Source organism: Triplophysa dalaica, chromosome 12 (assembly GCF_015846415.1).
Source record: "Triplophysa dalaica isolate WHDGS20190420 chromosome 12, ASM1584641v1, whole genome shotgun sequence".
Classification (NCBI taxonomy): Eukaryota; Metazoa; Chordata; class Actinopteri; order Cypriniformes; family Nemacheilidae; genus Triplophysa; species Triplophysa dalaica.
The window spans coordinates 13,064,028-13,082,595 of record NC_079553.1 but is presented as its reverse complement, the minus strand read 5'-3'; the positions used below and the strand labels follow the sequence as shown (position 1 = coordinate 13,082,595).

Here is an 18,568-nt window from a genome sequence, read left to right as displayed (position 1 = left end):
CAGTCCACAGCGTGTCATAAGGGAGGATTTGCACTTAGCTGGATTGGAAGTCAACTCTTTAAACCTGATCATATCACACAGTCTCAGTGGGATACTCCAAAGCACCACACACACACACACACAGACGTTCAATTTGTTGTCTAATTGAGGACGTGCTATAGATGTCTTTTGTTATTATACAATTCAAAGCTGTAATTGCAATACACAAACTTTAGAAGAATGCAAAATTTAATTATTTGGTATTTACTTTGTAAATCGATTTTTCTAACTGAGGTCAGATTAAATAAACTCAAATAGACACTGGTTTATGTGGCTTTATTCGTGATAGTATCTCACATATTTATTTTATTTTCATACAAAGAGAATAATCATTTCTATCCCCGGGCTCAAAACCTTGACACAAACTGGTGGTCATGAGATCTATAACAAAACATAACTTACTATAAACCACCTGAAATGTCGTATCGCAATGTAGCCTCACATAAGTTCAGACAAACCTGTCCGGACACAATTAAGTTGTTTTATTTGAGCAAACACATGCAGTTAGAAACCACCTTAACTTGGTTAATGTTTAACTAATCAGTTTGAAGACTAAATACATGGTTACACAAGAGGTGTTGTCTGTAGCCTACCGCAAACTCTGAATTTCTTGTTGATCTATTTTCTGTAGTTGAGGTAGGCATCCATCCATCCTTTACTTCAGCTACATATGACAGCTTATATGCAGAGACGTGTTCGTGAAAGAAAGCTCCGGTTCTGGTAAAAGCTCCTACTAAACGTGAGGTAGTCCATCTAGAGACTATCAACAACGGAGTCAGGCATCCTTATACTTTGAAGATACTTGTTGGTTTCTGCTGGCATTTAAACTAGCAGCGTAATGCCAAGTGAAGATGCATTAGCACAGTATAAGCAAAGTTAACCACTGTACTAAATCTATATAAATTACATTTACATTTAGCAGACGCTTTTATCCAAAGCGACTTACAGTGCACTTATAACAGGGACAATCCCCCTGGAGCAACATGGTGGAAAGTGTCTTGCTCAACTGACACACTGGTGGTGGCTGCTGGGATCGAACCAGCAACCTTTTGATTTACCAGTTCAGTGGTTTAACCCACTAGACCACCATCTCCATATTACTTCATATTACTCATTACTCATATTACAAATTACTCATGATACTGAAACACAAATGATTAAATGCAAAGCATCAGAAACTCAACAGGTTAAGACAATACCCCTGTTCCCTATCAAAAGCTACACTCGATGCTGCGTTTCAAACGCTATGGGAGAACAGTCTTTGTTCGACCGGTTGTGAAGCACGTGTGTCAAACACGCCAAAAATTATTTTGGCTTTAAATAACCTCGGCAGGTGACGTGGCTAATTACACCCGCACCTGCCGGTTATAAAAACGCGTAAATGCGGACGCGTCATCAGGTTTTTTTGTCTTCAAGGACCGCTTTGTGTGTGCGTGTGTGTGAGGGAGAAGTCTCCTTCTTTGTTGTTTTCACTTGAAGACACAAATAGAAAAAGATATTACCTACATTCTTACACTAGTGACCAAGCACTCTCTGAGTTACTTAGCCTAGTTTAAGAATAAGGAAAATTAAAACAAAACCATGACTGACTCTGATCGGAGATGTGTTCCTCCCTGTGAGAGGATGCTCTCCGATTTCGATAAGCATGAGTTTTGCTTTGAATGCTTGGGGGCTGACCATGCCGCCCAGGGACTTGAGGGAGAGTGTGAACTCTGTGATGTATTTGAATTGAGAGTTCTGCGTGCTCGGCTCGCCTTTTTTAAACGAGACCGAGCCACCTCTTCCTCACCCTGTGGTTCGCGGGTTGTTTTTGCTGATGCACGGGAGACGGAACCGCCCGCTTCTCCCGTGCATTCGCTGAACCGCGACGTCCTCGCGTCCGCTTTTGAAGCGTGCCCCGGCACTTCTTCTGAGCCGGCGGAGGACGAGGTTTCCCTTGTTTCTGCGGGGTTAGATAGCTCCGCCTCGGGGCGTTCCTCTCGCGATATTAAAGCGGTTGAGGATCTACTCGGGGCGGTAACAAAGGCAGTCGACAGACTCAAACTCGACTGGCCGCAGGAACAAGAGGCTTCCAAGAGTTCAAAGCTAAACGACAGATATCTGTCGGGTGGCTGGAGGGATGAGCCTCAAAATCGGGCTCTCCCTTTCTTTGAGGATCTCCACGGCGAACTATCTCGCTCATGGCAGAAACCTCACTCCTCCCGTGTTTTCGTGCCATCGACGTTGATTTATTCGACCATCGTTGGTGCAAGGACACGGGGATACACGGCGATGCCCAAGGTTGAAGAGACGCTGGCTAGCTATCTCTCCCCTGGTACATCGTCGTCCCTGAAGAAGCCTTCTCTTCCCACCAAGCCTTGCAGAGTTACATCTGGGCTGGTGGGAAAGGCTTTTCAGGCAGCGGGTCAGGCTGGTGCTGCACTGCACACCATGGCGGTATTGCAGGCGTACCAGGCTGACCTACTAGATGATGTCAGCACTGGCGGGGTGATTGACGAAGCAGCGTTTTCGGACCTACGCTGCGCCACAGATTTGTCTCTCCGTGCAACCAAGCAGACGGCCCGTGCCATCGGCCGTTCCATGGCTGCTTTGGTTACTGCGGAGAGGCACCTGTGGTTGAACCTCACGGGCATCAAGGACAGGGACAGAACCTTTCTCCTTGATGCCCCGATCTCGCCTTCCGGACTGTTTGGAGATGCGGTTAATACCGTTGTCACCAGGTTCCGGGAGGCGAGACGACATGAGGAGGCTTTCGTAAAATACCTACCCCGCCGTGCCCAAGCGTCTGGAGTGTCTGCCACCCACTCCGGACCAGTTCCACAGTCCCATCCAGGCACACAGTCTCGGATGGGTCCAGTCTACCTGAGACGTGAGGTCCTCCGGCAGAGTGTGGTGAGTCGCGCCCCCCCTCGCAGAGGCAGGGGAGCGGCCCACCGTGCCCCTCAGGCCGCCTCGGGAGGGCCGGACCTGAGGCGCCTTATCTCTTCTAAGAAGAGATCTTAAGATATGTGTGCCCGGGACTGTGGGGATGTGCCCCCACCGAGGAGGGGTTCTTAAAATTCCAAGAGTAATTGGAGGCTCCCCTTCGGCACCGTCAAAAGGTCACTTTGCAATCTCCGCCGCCACTGGGCGTTTCGGGGATTAGCGGGCTCAAAAAGTATGCTAGATGTTCGGTTGACTCCTGCCATATCTCAGGCCGCCATACATCTGGCATCCCCCAATGAGAAGTGCCAAAATTGATACCCCTTTCGGAGAAAAGCTGGCAGCGTGGAAACTACTGCCGGGTATCTCTCCATGGGTTGAAAGAACCGTAGACCAGGACTACAGGATAAAAATTTGCATATCGCCCTCCGCGAACGGCGTGGTCTTCCCGTCCATGCAACTGGAGCGAGCAAATCTGTTGGCACAAGAATTACAAGCCCTGCTGGTTAAAGGGGCCACAGAATGTGTTCCCCTACCAGACAGAGAATTAGGCTACTAAAGCCGGTATATTTTAGTTCCCAAAAGGGATGGGGGATTGCGTCCAAAGACGCACATGTTCAAAATGTTGACAATCAAGATGATTATGTCGTACATTCAGTCCCACGACCGGTTCGTGACGAACGATCTGAAAGTGCATACTTTCATAAAGAGATCCTGCCACAACACAGGAAATTCCCGAGGTTCGCTTTCGGGGGCGAAGCTTACCAGTATCGGGTTCTTCCATTCGGCCTTGCCTTGTCACCCCGCACATACACAAAATGCACCCTGCGACTTCAGGGTATCCGCATTTGAACATAGACGACTGGCTGAATTTAAGCTCAGTCTTGCGAGTTAGCGCTTCGACATTGGGATGTCGTCCTATCTCATCTCAAAGCTCTCGGGTTAAGACTCAACGCCACAAAGAGCGTTCTCTCGTAAAATACAAGGTATTTAGGGAAAATATGGGACTCGACCACGATGCAGGCACAAATGTCTCCTGCACTTGTCGAATCCATCCTGAGCACCCTGAGAAGCATCAGGCTAGGCCAGAAAGCAAAAACTTTCAAAGAGCTATAGGTCTCATGGCGGCGGCTTCCACGGTGATACCTCTGGGATGCCCGCACAAGAGACCGTTTCAGTTGTGGCTCAAAGCCGGGGGTTTTATTCAAGGGCCAACCCCCAAAGGCAGACAAGGGTGACGCGCCAGGGGCTTCTCACCCTTACTATGTGGTTCAGACCTCGGTTTCTGACTTTAGGTCCCACTCTCGGTCCGTGTTGTCGTCGCAAGTTGCTAACGACAGACGCATCCCTTATGGGTTGGGGTGCGGTCTTAAATGGCTGTCCAGCCCAAGGGATCTGGAGAGGTCATCTTCTCGAATGGCACATCAATTGCCTCGAAATGATGGTTGTATTTCTGGCCCTGAAATACCTCCTCCGGTAGTTACGAGGCTACCACGTCCTAGTGCGGGGAGACAACACTTCGGTAGTCTCGTACATAAATCACCAGGGTGGACTGCGGTCGCGCCACCTGAAAACATTGGCCCAGCAGATTCTGCCCTGGGTAGAGGGCACATTTCTGTCCCTCAGTGCAATTCACATCCCTGGGCATATGAATGTGGGAGCAGACTTGCTGTCCAGACAAGCTGTGACAAACGGGGAATGGAAACTCCACCCCGAAGTAGTCAAATCTGGGAAAGATTTTACGAAACAGAGGTGGACCTCTTTGCTATGTAGGAGACAGCATAATGTCCCCTCTACTTCTCTCTGACTCGTCCAGCTCCCCTGGGTGTGGACGCGATGGCCCATACGTGGCCCAAACTGCGTCTTTACGCATTTCCTCCAGCAGCTCTGCTCCCGGGAGTCCTGGCGAAGGTCCGTCAACAGGGCTCGCGCCTCTTATTGATGGCTCCCCATTGGCCAACCAGTATCTGGTTCTCGGACCTAGTATCCCTCCTCGACGAATAGCCATGGGCAATCCCAGTCAGGAGAGATCTCTTTTCTCAGGCGCAGGGGACAGAGTTTCATCCCCATCCTGAGCTCTGGAACCTCCATGCCTGGCCCCTGAAGGGCACCAGCTGAGAGATGTCGAGCTTCCGCCTAATGTAGTAGAGACTATTCTAAGTGCTAGGCCTCCCTCCACTAGAAGGAGCTACGCCCTAACATGGAGCGATGTTCACAGATGGTGCATGGTACACCATGCAGACCCAATTACTGCCAGATCGTTTCAGTTTTGGAGTTTCTGCAAGAGAAACTGTCCTCGGTGACAAGCCGCGGTACTCTCAGGGTTTATGTGGCCGCCATTTCGGCTTGCCACGCCCTGATTGATGGGGTTTCTGTGGGAAACACCCTTTACTCGCCCGATTTATTGTGGAGCAAGGCGGCCGATGCCTCCTTCTAGAAGGACAGTCCCTCCATGGGACTATGGGGTCCTGTTTAAATTATGCCCCTGGGATGGTCAAAGCTATTCTGCATCCTCACCCCAGGTGCTTGCCTAAAGTTCCGTTCTCCACTGTGCATACGGTTATTCTTGAGGCCTTTTGCCCTCCGCCGTTCACGACGTCAGAGCAGGAACGATTACATCGACTGTGTCCAGTACGTGCTCTTCAGACTTACGTCCACCGCACTAGCCAGTGGCGTAAATCAGAGCAACTTTTTATATGCTATGGGGGCCGCAATAAAGGGCGGCTGTAACAAAGCAAACAATATCACATTGGGTGAGGATGCTATTGCTCTGGCCTATGAGGCGCGCTGTCAAGCTTCACCTCTAGGAGTCAGAGCTCATTCCACAAGGGGGGTTTCATCTTCTATGGCCTTAACAAGAGTTATCCCCTTGCAGCAAGTGTGTGATGCGGCGGGCTGGTCCTTTCCGCACACATTTGTTAGATTTTGTAGTCTGGATGTCCATGCCACTCCAGGCTCACGTGTCCTGGAGTCCACATCCCAGAGTCGTATCTGAGGCCTCCTCTCGGATTGTGCACACACGTCACACAACCTTGGGGGTTCCAGACACTTCCAGTGCGGCGGCGTTGGTATTCTCGTTCCCATAGCGTTTGAAACGCAGCATCGAGTGTAGCTTTTGATAGGGAACGTCTCGGGTTACTTGGCTGTAACCCTGTTCCCTGAAAAAGCGGGAACGAGATGCTGCGCCTCAATGCCGCACTGTAGGCGTGCCCGGACGTCCTTTCAGACAAAGTTGGAACCTGATGACGCGTCCGCATTTACGCGTTTTTATAACCGGCAGGTGCGGGTGTAATTAGCCACGTCACCTGCCGAGGTTATTTAAAGCCAAAATAATTTTTGGCGTGTTTGACACACGTGCTTCACAACCGGTCGAACAAAGACTGTTCTCCCATAGCGTTTGAAACGCAGCATCTCGTTCCCGCTTTTTCAGGGAACAGGGTTACAGCCAAGTAACCCGAGACGTTTCTGAAAGCAAGATAAAATCTATAAATATTCATAAAGCAGACCTCAGGGTTTGACTTATTTTGCATTAGCAGTTAGTCCTTAACACCATTATGAAAAAACAAACAATGCTTCCGTTGATCATCCAGATAGCACATGAACGTCTGTAAGATGTCTGCTAAAGATCTGGAGATCTGGATTTTTTTTAAAACATCAGATATACATCCTAGAAAGAGCAGTTTTACAAACTTTCTTAATCATAAACATCTTACAAATATCATCTTTATGACATCTTACAGCAGACGTCTCGGAGACGTATTTTGCAAGTCACAGATCTTAAGTCAGTGTTCGATTTTATGGTTTAAAATACAATTATATAGTATAAGCCTAAATGTTTTCTGCTGCAAGGACTTGAGCATAAGTCAAATGGCATTTATAGGCAATTGGTAAACGTTTCTGGAACTGGTTGTCGATAAGGTTAATCAACTGATCTATTTAGCACCTGCTATAGATGCTGTAAATGTATTGGGTAAAAATGATCTTAATACATAGTAACCTTTTGTCACGCTCTATGCCTGTTCTTTTGATTTCACTCGGCTGGGCAGCCATTAGCTGATTGCTGCTCCCCGGACCCATTCAACCCACACCTGTTACTAGTTACCGTCTTCTATTTAAACCTGTCTTTGTGTTTGGTCTGTGTGGGTATATCTTGTATTCTAAGTGTATGGTGTCTGTATTTTTCACCGCTGGACTATGTTGTGTGATCCCTAACAAGTTAAGGATTATTCTACTCTATCTTTTTGTCCAGGGCCATCAGCAGAGGAAGTAACTTTTTAACACCCCTACAGGCCATTTCGAATATAGGGTTATGCCTTTCGGCCTATCGAATGCTCCCGCGGTTTTCCAGGCACTCGTCAATGACGTGCTCAGGGACATGGTCAACCGCTTTGTTTTCGTCTACCTCGACGACATTTTAGTTTTTTCTCAGAACGAACGAGATCATGTCCAGCACGTTCGGCGAGTGCTACGTCGGCTGCTAGAGAATCGCTTATTCGCTAAGGTGGAGAAGTGCGAGTTCCATGCACAGTCGGTTCCGTTCCTCGGGTTTATCTTGTCGCCAGAGGGTATTCGAATGGACCCCACCAAGGTAGAAGCTGTTGCAGATTGGCCCACCCCAGAGAATCGTAGAGCTGTCCAGCGTTTTCTGGGGTTTGCCAATTTCTACAGGCGGTTCATTCGAGGGTTTGGCCAAATCGCCCTGCCTCTGACTAATCTCACCTCCACTCTTAGAAAATTTTCTTGGTCAGAACAAGCTCAGAAGGCTTTTGTCAGGTTAAAGAGCCTCTTTGTCTCTGCTCCCATCCTCCGCAACCCTGATCCATCCCGCCAGTTTATTGTGGAGGTGGATGCCTCTGAGACAGGAGTGGGGGCGATATTGTCCCAACGTTCCCCCACTGACGACAAGGTGCACCCATGCGCGTTCTTCTCCCGCCGCATTACCCCTTCGGAGCGGAACTACGACATCGGGAATAAGGAGTTGTTGGCTGTCAAGTTGGCGCTGGAGGAGTGGCGCCACTGGCTGGAGGGCACTAAGGTTCCTTTTCTGGTTTGGACTGACCATAAGAATTTACAATATATCCGATCCGTTAAAAGATTAAATTCCCGGCAGGCCCGCTGGGCTCTCTTCTTTGGGCGTTTTAATTTTACCATCTCCTATCGCCCGGGTAGTAAAAACGGCAAACCAGATGCGCTTTCGCGGATGTTTGAACGCCATAATGCCTGTTCCTCCCTGGTGCCTGTCCTAACCCCTGGCCGAGTGGTTGCGGCGGTCACCTGGGAGGTAGAGTCGAAGGTCCGCGACGCGTTGAGGGGCGTCCCTGTTCCTGATGATTGCCCAGAGGGCTTGTTGTTTGTTCCACAGTCAGTTCGAACCAGTGTCCTCCAGTGGGGGCACTCCTCCGGTCTTGCTTGCCACCCAGGAGCTAATCGCACTCTTTCGCTGGTCAAGCAGCGGTTTTGGTGGCAGTCCATGGCGCGGGATGTTAGTGAGTTTGTTTTGGCCTGCCCTATCTGTGCTGTTAGCAAGAGTTCCAATCGCCCCCCGGCAGGACTTCTCCGGCCGCTGCCCACCCCTTCGAGACCCTGGTCCCACATCGCCATTGACTTTGTCACGGGGCTTCCTCCGTCCCGTGGCAACACTGTGGTTCTCACGGTGGTGGACAGGTTCTCGAAGGCGGTGCATTTTATTCCCCTCCCTAAATTACCATCAGCGAGGGAGACAGCGACCATTGTCTTAGATCACGTCTTCCGTATTCACGGCCTCCCGGCGGACGTGGTTTCAGACAGAGGTCCTCAATTTACATCCAAATTTTGGACAGAGTTTTGTCGGCTTCTGGGGGCGACAGCTAGCTTATCCTCCGGTTACCATCCGCAGACTAACGGCCAGTCTGAGCGAGCTAATCAGGACCTCGGGAGGGTTCTGCGTTGCGTGGCTTCAGCGGAACCGCTGTCTTGGAGTTCCAAACTGGCTATGGTCGAGTACGCTCACAACTCTCTCCCGGTGTCGTCTACGGGATTATCGCCCTTCCAGTGCTGTTTAGGCTACCAACCCCCGTTATTCCCATCACAAGAAACTGACGCCACCGTCCCTTCTGCTCACGCTTTCATCGGTAGATGCCTCCGCACATGGAGGATCGCTAGACGAGCCCTCGTTCGTACGAGCAAACGGAACAAGGCGTCAGCTGACCGCCACCGCTCTAAACCCCCACTTTACGTGCGCGGACAGAAGGTTTGGTTATCCACCTCCGACCTACCTCTAAAACTGCCCGCACGTAAACTGGGACCCAAATTTATCGGTCCCTACCCTATCACCAGGATTCTCAACCCTGTGACGGTTCGGCTCAAACTACCCCCCACATTCAAAAGGGTTCACCCGGTGTTCCATATATCCAAGGTTAAGCCTGTCGTTCACTCCCCTCTCCAACCCCTAACATCCGCCCCTCCGCCCCCTAGACTCATCGAGGGGTCGCCCGCCTACACTGTACGACGGCTCCTCGACGTGAGGCGACGGGGTAGAGGCCATCAATATTTAGTAGACTGGGAGGGATATGGTCCGGAGGAGAGATGCTGGGTTCCGGCTCGCGACATACTGGACCGCGCTCTCATTGGTCAGTTTCTCCGCTCTCGTGAGTAGTTTACGTTGATGCCAGGGGGCATCCTGGGGGGGGGGATTCTGTCACGCTCTATGCCTGTTCTTTTGATTTCACTCGGCTGGGCAGCCATTAGCTGATTGCTGCTCCCCGGACCCATTCAACCCACACCGGTTACTAGTTACCGTCTTCTATTTAAACCTGTCTTTGTGTTTGGTCTGTGTGGGTATATCTTGTATTCTATGTGTATGGTGTCTGTATTTTTCACCGCTGGACTATGTTGTGTGATCCCTCACAAGTTAAGGATTTTTCTACTCTATCTTTTTGTCCAGGGCCATCAGCAGAGGAAGTAACTTTTTGATCATTCAGGACAGTGAGATTACCTTGAGGGCTGCTGGTCGGATGTCCTTCGGCTTTACCCTCGGTCTACTGTTAGCTAAGGCAGACACTCGGAGTGCTCTGTTGTTTTTCTGTTATCCTTTTTTTTGTGTTGACATTAAATCCTTTTTTTGCTCGATCCTGCATCTGAGTCTTTCTGTTCCGTGACACCTTTTCATGGTCCCTCAATTCTGTAGTGCTGCACAATAAAACAAAACTTTGAAAATTGCATATTGCAATGGTTTGTGAATAAGACTGTGAAACATGTATGTTTCAATTTGTAAATATATTTTATTATAGACTTTTACAGAGTTCAAGCTTTATCGTATCGCAGAAAGTAATAGTCATATTATTTAGTGTCGTGAAGTGTCTTTCCTTGTCAAATAGTGTAAAAACAGTTCTGTGATGTTGAGTTCGGTCCACATGTGTTTGTTTATTCAAAATTTCACTTCAAGGTGCGTAAAGAAACCCCTTCATCTTTAGAAAAGGATATCTAACGCATCTCTCTTTTTTTACAGAATGCTCTCTTCCAAAATGTGAACCCAAGCTTGAATTACCCAGTCACACAGGTAGGAGACTGTTCTTGTTTGGTTGAGCCATAATGAAGAAGTACGTTTGTGTCTAATGTTAATCTTTAACTTTTACTGTTATTGTGCCATAACAGTTTATATTCCCTATATGTTGTTCCTTAGTTTGATATTATTTTTATCATGGTTGTTAGTTGTTTTTTGGAATTTTAACTGAACGGTTTGGACTTTAGAGGTTGTATCTTAAAATAAAATGTTTAATCTCTGCAGCCGTCCACCCCAACATAGTGAATAAAACTGGCTTTAATCTGTCAAAATTTCATCACTTTCATTAAGTGGTTGCCAGTGGAAGGGAAATGAGTTCTTGCTCTTGTAGTTTGCATTTTTCATGCTGGATGTAATTGAAGAGCAAGTCTGAGACATGAACTATAAACTACAGTATATGATCTTGTACAACTAGATTACTTAGAACTCACATTACTAAAGATTAATCACTTTCTGTTACGAAGACGTTGACATTACTTTTTGTAGCTGAGAGGTCTATGTTTGTGAAGTAACTATACTTGACCCAGTTAAGTTTAATATTAGTTGAACATTTCCTCGTCCCAAGACAGTATCTTCCTCTGCCAGCCGGCAGTGTGCAGTGTAGTTCCCTGCTTTCTGTCTTCCGCAATTCTTAAGTAATTTTTTATTGCATTCATCTTGAGTATCATAGAGCCGTGCATCATGTATTGATCACTGGATAATTTGCAAACCTCAAACATTATTACTGTGTTATTCTTAATTTGCAACATCACTTGTATTTGTCTAATAACATCCAATTTTTGTAGCACCCCATTTTGTTTTCGATGTTTGTTGCTGGACAGCTCTGTCGTCTTGGTCGTGCTGGTTGTGTCAGTCATGCTGCGTATGTGTCAATGAAGCAACATGTGAACATTTCTGAGCAGCGATGATTTTAATCAGTTGAAGCCGCACGTCTTAAAATAACTGGAGGTGAACGACGATGTGATTGTTTCTCACATTCACCCCCCACAGCACATTTCATACAGAACCTGAGCTTGTTATTCATGTCAAGCTGCGCTTTTTATGATCGGCTTCCTAATGACTGCTCATCCTGATAACTACTGATAACAATGTCCTTTCATGGTAAATTAAAATCTTGTTTTTCTCTTTAATTATTTTGTCAGGATTTTTAAAAGTCGCTCTGTAGTTGATCATTTTGTTATTTAAAGCTCACAGAGCATTTAAATAGCATTATGTTAAAGTTTCTGCATGCCTTAAAATATATCTCTACCCCCCTGCCTCATTTAGTATTCACGGATTCATAAATATGCATATTAGTCCCAGCCTCTTACATTTGTGTTTTTTCACAACGTTACATAACCAATAACAAAGAAACCGGGTTTTCTTAAAAAAAAAAAATATTCAGTAACCAAAAAGGTTTTATCTTTAGCTGTTTGTTTCATTAAGATCTAGATGTTTAAACATGCACATCTCTAAATGCGACAAGCAAACTGTTTCTATGTTGAAAATGTACATGGATATACATTTCTGGTTGTTGTTTGTCAGGCAAGCGAGCTTTGCCCTGTTCCCAGATTACTTTTTCTCTAATTGGGGACTGAAGTGTCTTAAACCCATGCAGAGATGTGCCGGAATCTGGTTCATTCTCAGGTCCGGTGTGAGACACTAGCACAATGAATATCTCCAGAGGTGGTCTTTGTGCTGTCTGCCAAAGTACTGGACATGCCCGTCACCGCCAATCAGTCCCACCACAGCCGTGGCCTGTACCAGAACAAGTTTCAAAGACTCTCTACAAAACGTTCGGGGAATAAATAGCCTCTTTCAAACAGATAGACTCACATATACACATCCAAACGCTCTTGTAGGCTTGTGTCCAGAGCAGCTTTCAAGCAGGTGAACTCCTATACAAAGATGTTTTGATGTTCTCAAAAGACCTTTGTAGTTCTCTTGGTGCCCAATCTAAAGCAATGGGTTTTGAAGGGTTGAACGTGGCCTAACGCTAAATACGTTTGGGGTCATCTGAGGTTATACGTTTCTGAATGTGCAAATGTTTTGAGAATTAAGGATTTTGAAACGTTTTCTTTCTGTTGAGGCAAGGTCACAACTGTTTGGTAAAGTGGAAAGTGTGCCGTTTCTGTGCCTCTATATGCACCCACTGGAGCTGTTACCTAGATGCGCAGTCAGGAAATATAGGGAATAGAGTCACGAGGGAAAGTAACACTGTGTCCACACCAGACGTGACAAGAGGCATACAAAGATTGAGTATATAATTCATGGTAGCTTTACACGTTTTGCGGTTTGCACTAGATATGGACAAAAAACTCTAAATTAGATAGAAAAGGTACTGATGTCACATTGTGTCACGTGTGGACATGGTGTAAAATAAATATGTATTTTTTTAAACTATAGTATACCTATACTATACTGAAAATATACATAATAAAAGACTGGACTACACCAGCTGGAGACATTTCCTTCAGCATTTATAAATAACTGACCTAATATCTTTTTTCTAGAACACCTCTGAAATACAGTAGCGTCTGTGACCATTCGTTTTTTGATTAATTGGCTTTGTTGCTTTAACAATCATTATAATGAATTGTCAAACATTTTTTGTGTGCTTCATTTTTGTAACACATTACTGTGATTTAATTAAATCTTTCGTAAATTGTCACCTGCGGTTTATACGAAATATCTTTAAACATTCCAAAAATGTATTTAGTGCAAATATATAGATTTATTTGATCAATCTAGAAATGATGTAAACAACCAAACCTCTATAACTTGATCATAACAGAAAAGCCTTTCTTTAGAACCTAAACTAAACTGACATATGAGGATGATGTTATCTGACGATGATGTTTAGAATAACCTTGAACATACTGATCAACACACAAAAAATAGGCTGATGTGCTTGAATGATGGAGAAATGTTTTTTTTCAATGTAACAGAGGAAGAATGGTGGATGTCGGAATACTACAGATCTTCCTTCTTGTCTTGTAAGGTGTGCAATGTGTTTATCTGAAATAATTGTGGTTAGGTCAAATCATTGGGATTAGACGTTTATTTAATAATTAGGACTTGTTCATAGTACAGAGCCACTGTTCATGCTTTTTGAGCTTAAATAGAAAACATGTTCATAAGGTTAGTGTCAGTCAAAGGACAGATATTTAATCGTTTGCTGTGTAGACTTGCGTGTGAAATAATCAGTGATGTTTACAGAAGCGTTTTGAATGCTTTTATGATTGAAATTAAACCAACGCTGATAATGCACAGACGACGACTCAAAAGAATCCATTTACATTGCATAATTCAATCCGAACATCATTTTCAGATGATTATTTGGTCAGTCCACCGGCTCTTCATTTAAGGGTGTTAGATTGCCAGCACCAACACCACACTGAATGCTTCACCAGTCATGCATTAAATCATATTATATTTCAATCACATACCTATAGCCTATATATACACTATATATAAGATACTATTTCCCGGATTCGTACTGAAGGCAGACAGAAAATACTGAGATATTTACAGATAAGAGCCCTACCGGACAGTTTATGCATGAAATTACATTATGTAAATGGCCTTCCCCGCTGTTTGTATAGCAGCCTGCAGTTAGCACAGTGTGGGCTAATTCCAGTGTGTTTACTCCACGTAAACAGGCCATATAATTGTTCTCCGAGGAATTCACGCTTACTGTGGAATATCACAACCTTCTCTTTAAGACTTGAGGGCATCGACACATTTTATTGACGTTTTTTGGCAGTTTTGTCAAGCTTCATGTTGAATATTTTCTTCTGTATGGCTAATGTAAAATGCAATTAAATTGTGATTAGTTTCAAGTTGTTCAATGTAAATTTAATTAGACCATCTGTGCTCTGTGAGTTTTAAATACCAACCGAAATGATCAAGTGAAGTAAAGGAGATATTTTAAGAATGTCAATTACGAGCGTGTCAGAAATACTTACCTCACGCAAATCCTATGCTTTTCTTATGAGCATCCATTGCGTTCAAGCTGGGTCCATGCCTCTTATTCTCAGATCCCCACTGTCTCATCGGCCCTGCCCCCAACCATCCCACTAACCAATCACGTCCCGCTGAGAGTAGTTCTCGACCAATGGGGAGCCCTGAGATGATAATGGGTTCTGTCACAGAGCTGCTTTCAGGGGCCTATGTATTGACTGTAAGGGATGAGAGGGAAGATGGCAGGGAGAGAAAAGGGAGGAGAGGAATTGTAGCATAGTACGAGCTGCTCCCATCACGCTCGGCCTTCCTGCAGTGCTGAATGTGTGCGTGGATGAAGACTTTTTCAGTTAAGGAATAATGGCCTTGCAGATCCTCTCTGCTGGGATTTGTAAGTGATGTTTGTGTGATTCCTGGTGTGACTGTGCAGTTTGTTGTGTCTTGTGCTGTGATTTAATTGCATCGTGTTTTAAAAACGGTTTAAATACTGGATTTCCCTGTTATAGATGTTTTGTGTGTGTAGTGTTGGTTAGAGATTTTGTGCTTTTTAATGATTACTTGAAGGGGTAAATAATTATTTATTCACTATTATAGACTTTGCACAAAAGAAGATATTTTGAGAAATGTCTCAGTGGTTTTGTGTTCATACTATATAAGTCAATTAGGTCTAACATTGTTTAGTTACCAACATTCTTCAAAATGATCTTCTTTTGTGTTCTGTAGAAGAAAACAAGTCACACAGGTTTGTAATGACATGAGGGTAAGTAAATGATGAAAGAATTGTATTTTGGTGTACTGTCCCTTTAAAACGTTTAACTCTTGCTCTTTGTACAGTTGTCTTTATGGTTATAAACGGTGATGTTGCAGTTACATCAGTGCGTTTAGTCTAGCATCAGTAACTTGTTCCCTCAGCAATAAGTGTCCTTGCTTGATTCTGTGTTTTCATTGGCTCAGGCCTCAGACCCCTGTACGATACAGTGCATGTGTGGTTTGAGACCGTTATAATTTGCCTATATGATTTCCTCTTTCTCAGTACCACATGCACACAGTTCTAGCAAAAAAAAACCTCTATAATGAAGGTCATTTAAGAGCACATGAAATAGGCACTATCTTTGTATTCTTTCTGTTGAAAACAGGAAGTGGGGGCGGGGCTTGTCTCTTTAAAATAGCCAAAAGACTTTAGTTTACGTAGTTTCAATAACCTCAAAGCTGGCAGAGATGGACCTAGATCTAGAAGTTCTAGATTTCATATCATGGAGTCTTAACAAACTTAATCTACAGAATTCAAGAATTCTGTTAAGAATTCAAAGCAAATAAAAAAATAAACCAATGAAATAAAACAAATAGTTTCCTTAGTTGTGGTTTAGACATAATGGCATGAAGGCTCAGGGTCTGTAAGGTTTTCTTGAAATCAGACCTTTATCTTGGCACCTGTTCTTAAAGGTGTTTCTTTGGCGACGCTCCAACTCCTAGCAGACAGCAGCGATGTCTTGGCAAAGCTTAATGTGCCCCAGAGAGCAAATCAGCTGAAAACATGGCGCATCCATCTGTACACACTGTCACATGTGAAGATGTTAGGATGCTGGTCGGGACTTAATGGAACACCTTTCAGTCAATAAACAGATTATTAAAGGTTGTCTATAGACCAGAGTTGCAATAAAATATTCACCATATCATCAGATGATATTTAAAACTCCAGTGTTACAACCATGGTGTCAGTTCTGAAGTTATCATCCCCTCGTGGATGATGATCATGTACTTTCATTCACATTCGTTTACATTTATGCATTTGATGACGCTTTTATCCAAAGTGACTTTGTAGTGCATTCACATTTTTTTTAGATCTGTTTTTTTTCCTGGGAGTCAAACTTTGCACTGGTAACACATAACTATACCAACTGAGCTATTGGAACGCTAGGGCCCTGTGAAAATCTGTGTCTATTTTCCCCAAAATGTATAGCCTACAATAGTGAAATATATTGCACACATGAAAAAAGACAATTTTGGTATAGTACCGTATTTACTCATGAACTATAGTAGAATTCATAAATACGACAGTGTTTTTGAACCTGTAATCTGTAAAATAGGGCATAACGTATAACTATAAACCAGTGAATGTTCTGTGTTTTCTACTTACATTTTTGTTGTTTAACTAGCTAATTTATTGCAATCTCCTGAAGTAAAATATAGTACAGGTTTTTATGTGGTTAGTCACAGGTTTTTCGAGTAAACCAGACTTTTATTTTAACAGGTTGTTTTTTTCTGTGGGTGTTTGACTGAAGCTTTTCTCAAATTAAACTGTTAATGCCTCATGAGGTAAACTCTCACACCGGTAGCATCTAGTGAGGACAAAATGTACAATTATAATGGATTCTTATACTTTGCGTCCGGTGTAGACACGGTGTGAGGTTAGGTCTGGTGATGCATTTCATGTGTGCGCATCCCAATATACAACAGTGAGATGCAAGCGGTGTAGACTAGATTTAGCTAACAAAACAGCAAATTTAGTTTTTATTCCTGGATTCCGGCCATGTAGCCCTACATTACATGTTCTCAGACTAAACAGGGGCAAATGTTTCAGGAAAGTTTGAATTCTCACCTCACGTAACTCAACAACCTCACAGGCTTTAAATATTTTAGGAAGATGTCAATAGTCATCCATCTTTTAGAGAAAATAGTATAAATCAGAGAGAGTAGCTAGCAAAGCTCCCCAAGTAGCTGTCTGTTAGCTTGTTCTGTAAGATCACATAGTTTGCTGTGTTTTCCTGCACAAACAAAGGAAATTCATCTGTGTCTGTGTTATTTCCGTGAACAGTATGAGCAAAGATATTAATTTGAACAAGATGCACCACTGCCATTATGATGAATGGTGAGAAATGCAACCCTCAATATGGCCGCTCTAGCAATGGAAGTCCCGCCTTCCTGTCAATCACAAAAGACTGACGATTCTCTGGGGTAGGGCTCTGTTGAGGCGCTTGCCAGCCTGTGCGCAGGCGCAGTAGATGAGCGATCTCGAAATGGGTGATTTTTTGCACAATTTAAACTGAGCAAACCAAAGTTATGATATTTTCATGTCATGGTTTATTATTGATAGGAAATATTCTGTTTAATTGTGATTTTTGAAATATCTGCCTTCCCCCATTCAAGTAGATAGGTGTCATGATTCTGCCTCTTTTGATCATGCTTTCTTAGTCTTGTGGCAGAATCTTGACAGACCCACGTGTTTTGTGTGAGAGAGAAAAGGCATTGTGGGTTTTGGCTTGCCATGCGCTCTCTCCGGTGTTGTCTTCTTGGCCCCGCCCTCTCGATTCCTCATTGATTGTTAATTATTTCACGCCCTACACCTTTTCCCCTCTTGATTTGGTTCCCTATTTAATGCCCTTGTGTTTTCTGTCCTGTGCTGCTGCGTTGTACTTGTTTCTTGTTTTGTGGCCATGCTTGTTTACTGTTTCTCTTCCTGTTTGGATTATTCCCAGTGTTTTATTTTTGGTTAAACATAAAACACGCCATGATGGGCCATCTAAAAATACAGCTCATGGCGTGTTTTATGTTTAACCCTTGTTTAAGTTCCTGTTTCCCCACTGCGGGATACTTATTTAAAGAAATGATTTTTGTCTACCTGGCTGCCTGCAATCTTTCCTCCCTGTTCCTGACAGATAGAACTGTTTACTTGCTATGATGTAAATAACATTATAGTGGTGTTAAAAATATGACCGCCAAGTGGCACGAATTCCGTAAACGGACTTTGGTATGATTAACCTGAGATCAGGCCACTTAGCAGAGTGTGATGTAAACTGTGCTTCTCTGACCGATGTTGAGAATTTGTGTTGTTCAATTTCGAGTCATGTTTGTTGAACCTCTAGAGAGCATGTGACACAACTTAGACTCTTTTCTGGTAGAATATTCTTCTGTCTACAACCGTTACCGCAGTATATCACTCATATTACTATATCTATGATGTCACTCCAGAGATTTGGTTGCATATTCCATTACTTTGGTTGTGTAGTTTATTTGTGGGTTTTGTACTCTAAAATATGGATCAGTATGCAGTGCACACTGACACCTACTGGGAGGCGCACCTGTCTGCGATGGTGCTAAAAAATGGGAAAGTCAAAATCTTTCAAC

The 18,568-nt window shown here is 44.3% G+C and overlaps 1 protein-coding gene across 1 annotated transcript in view; it reads left to right on the top strand.

Annotated features, from left to right (window-relative positions):
• triob (trio Rho guanine nucleotide exchange factor b) overlaps positions 1-18,568 on the top strand; it is a 123,057-nt gene that overhangs the window by 6,236 nt on the left and 98,253 nt on the right. The window contains 1 exon segment of the mRNA XM_056761646.1: positions 10,448-10,498. Within this exon segment, the coding sequence (XP_056617624.1) occupies positions 10,448-10,498 (51 nt within the window).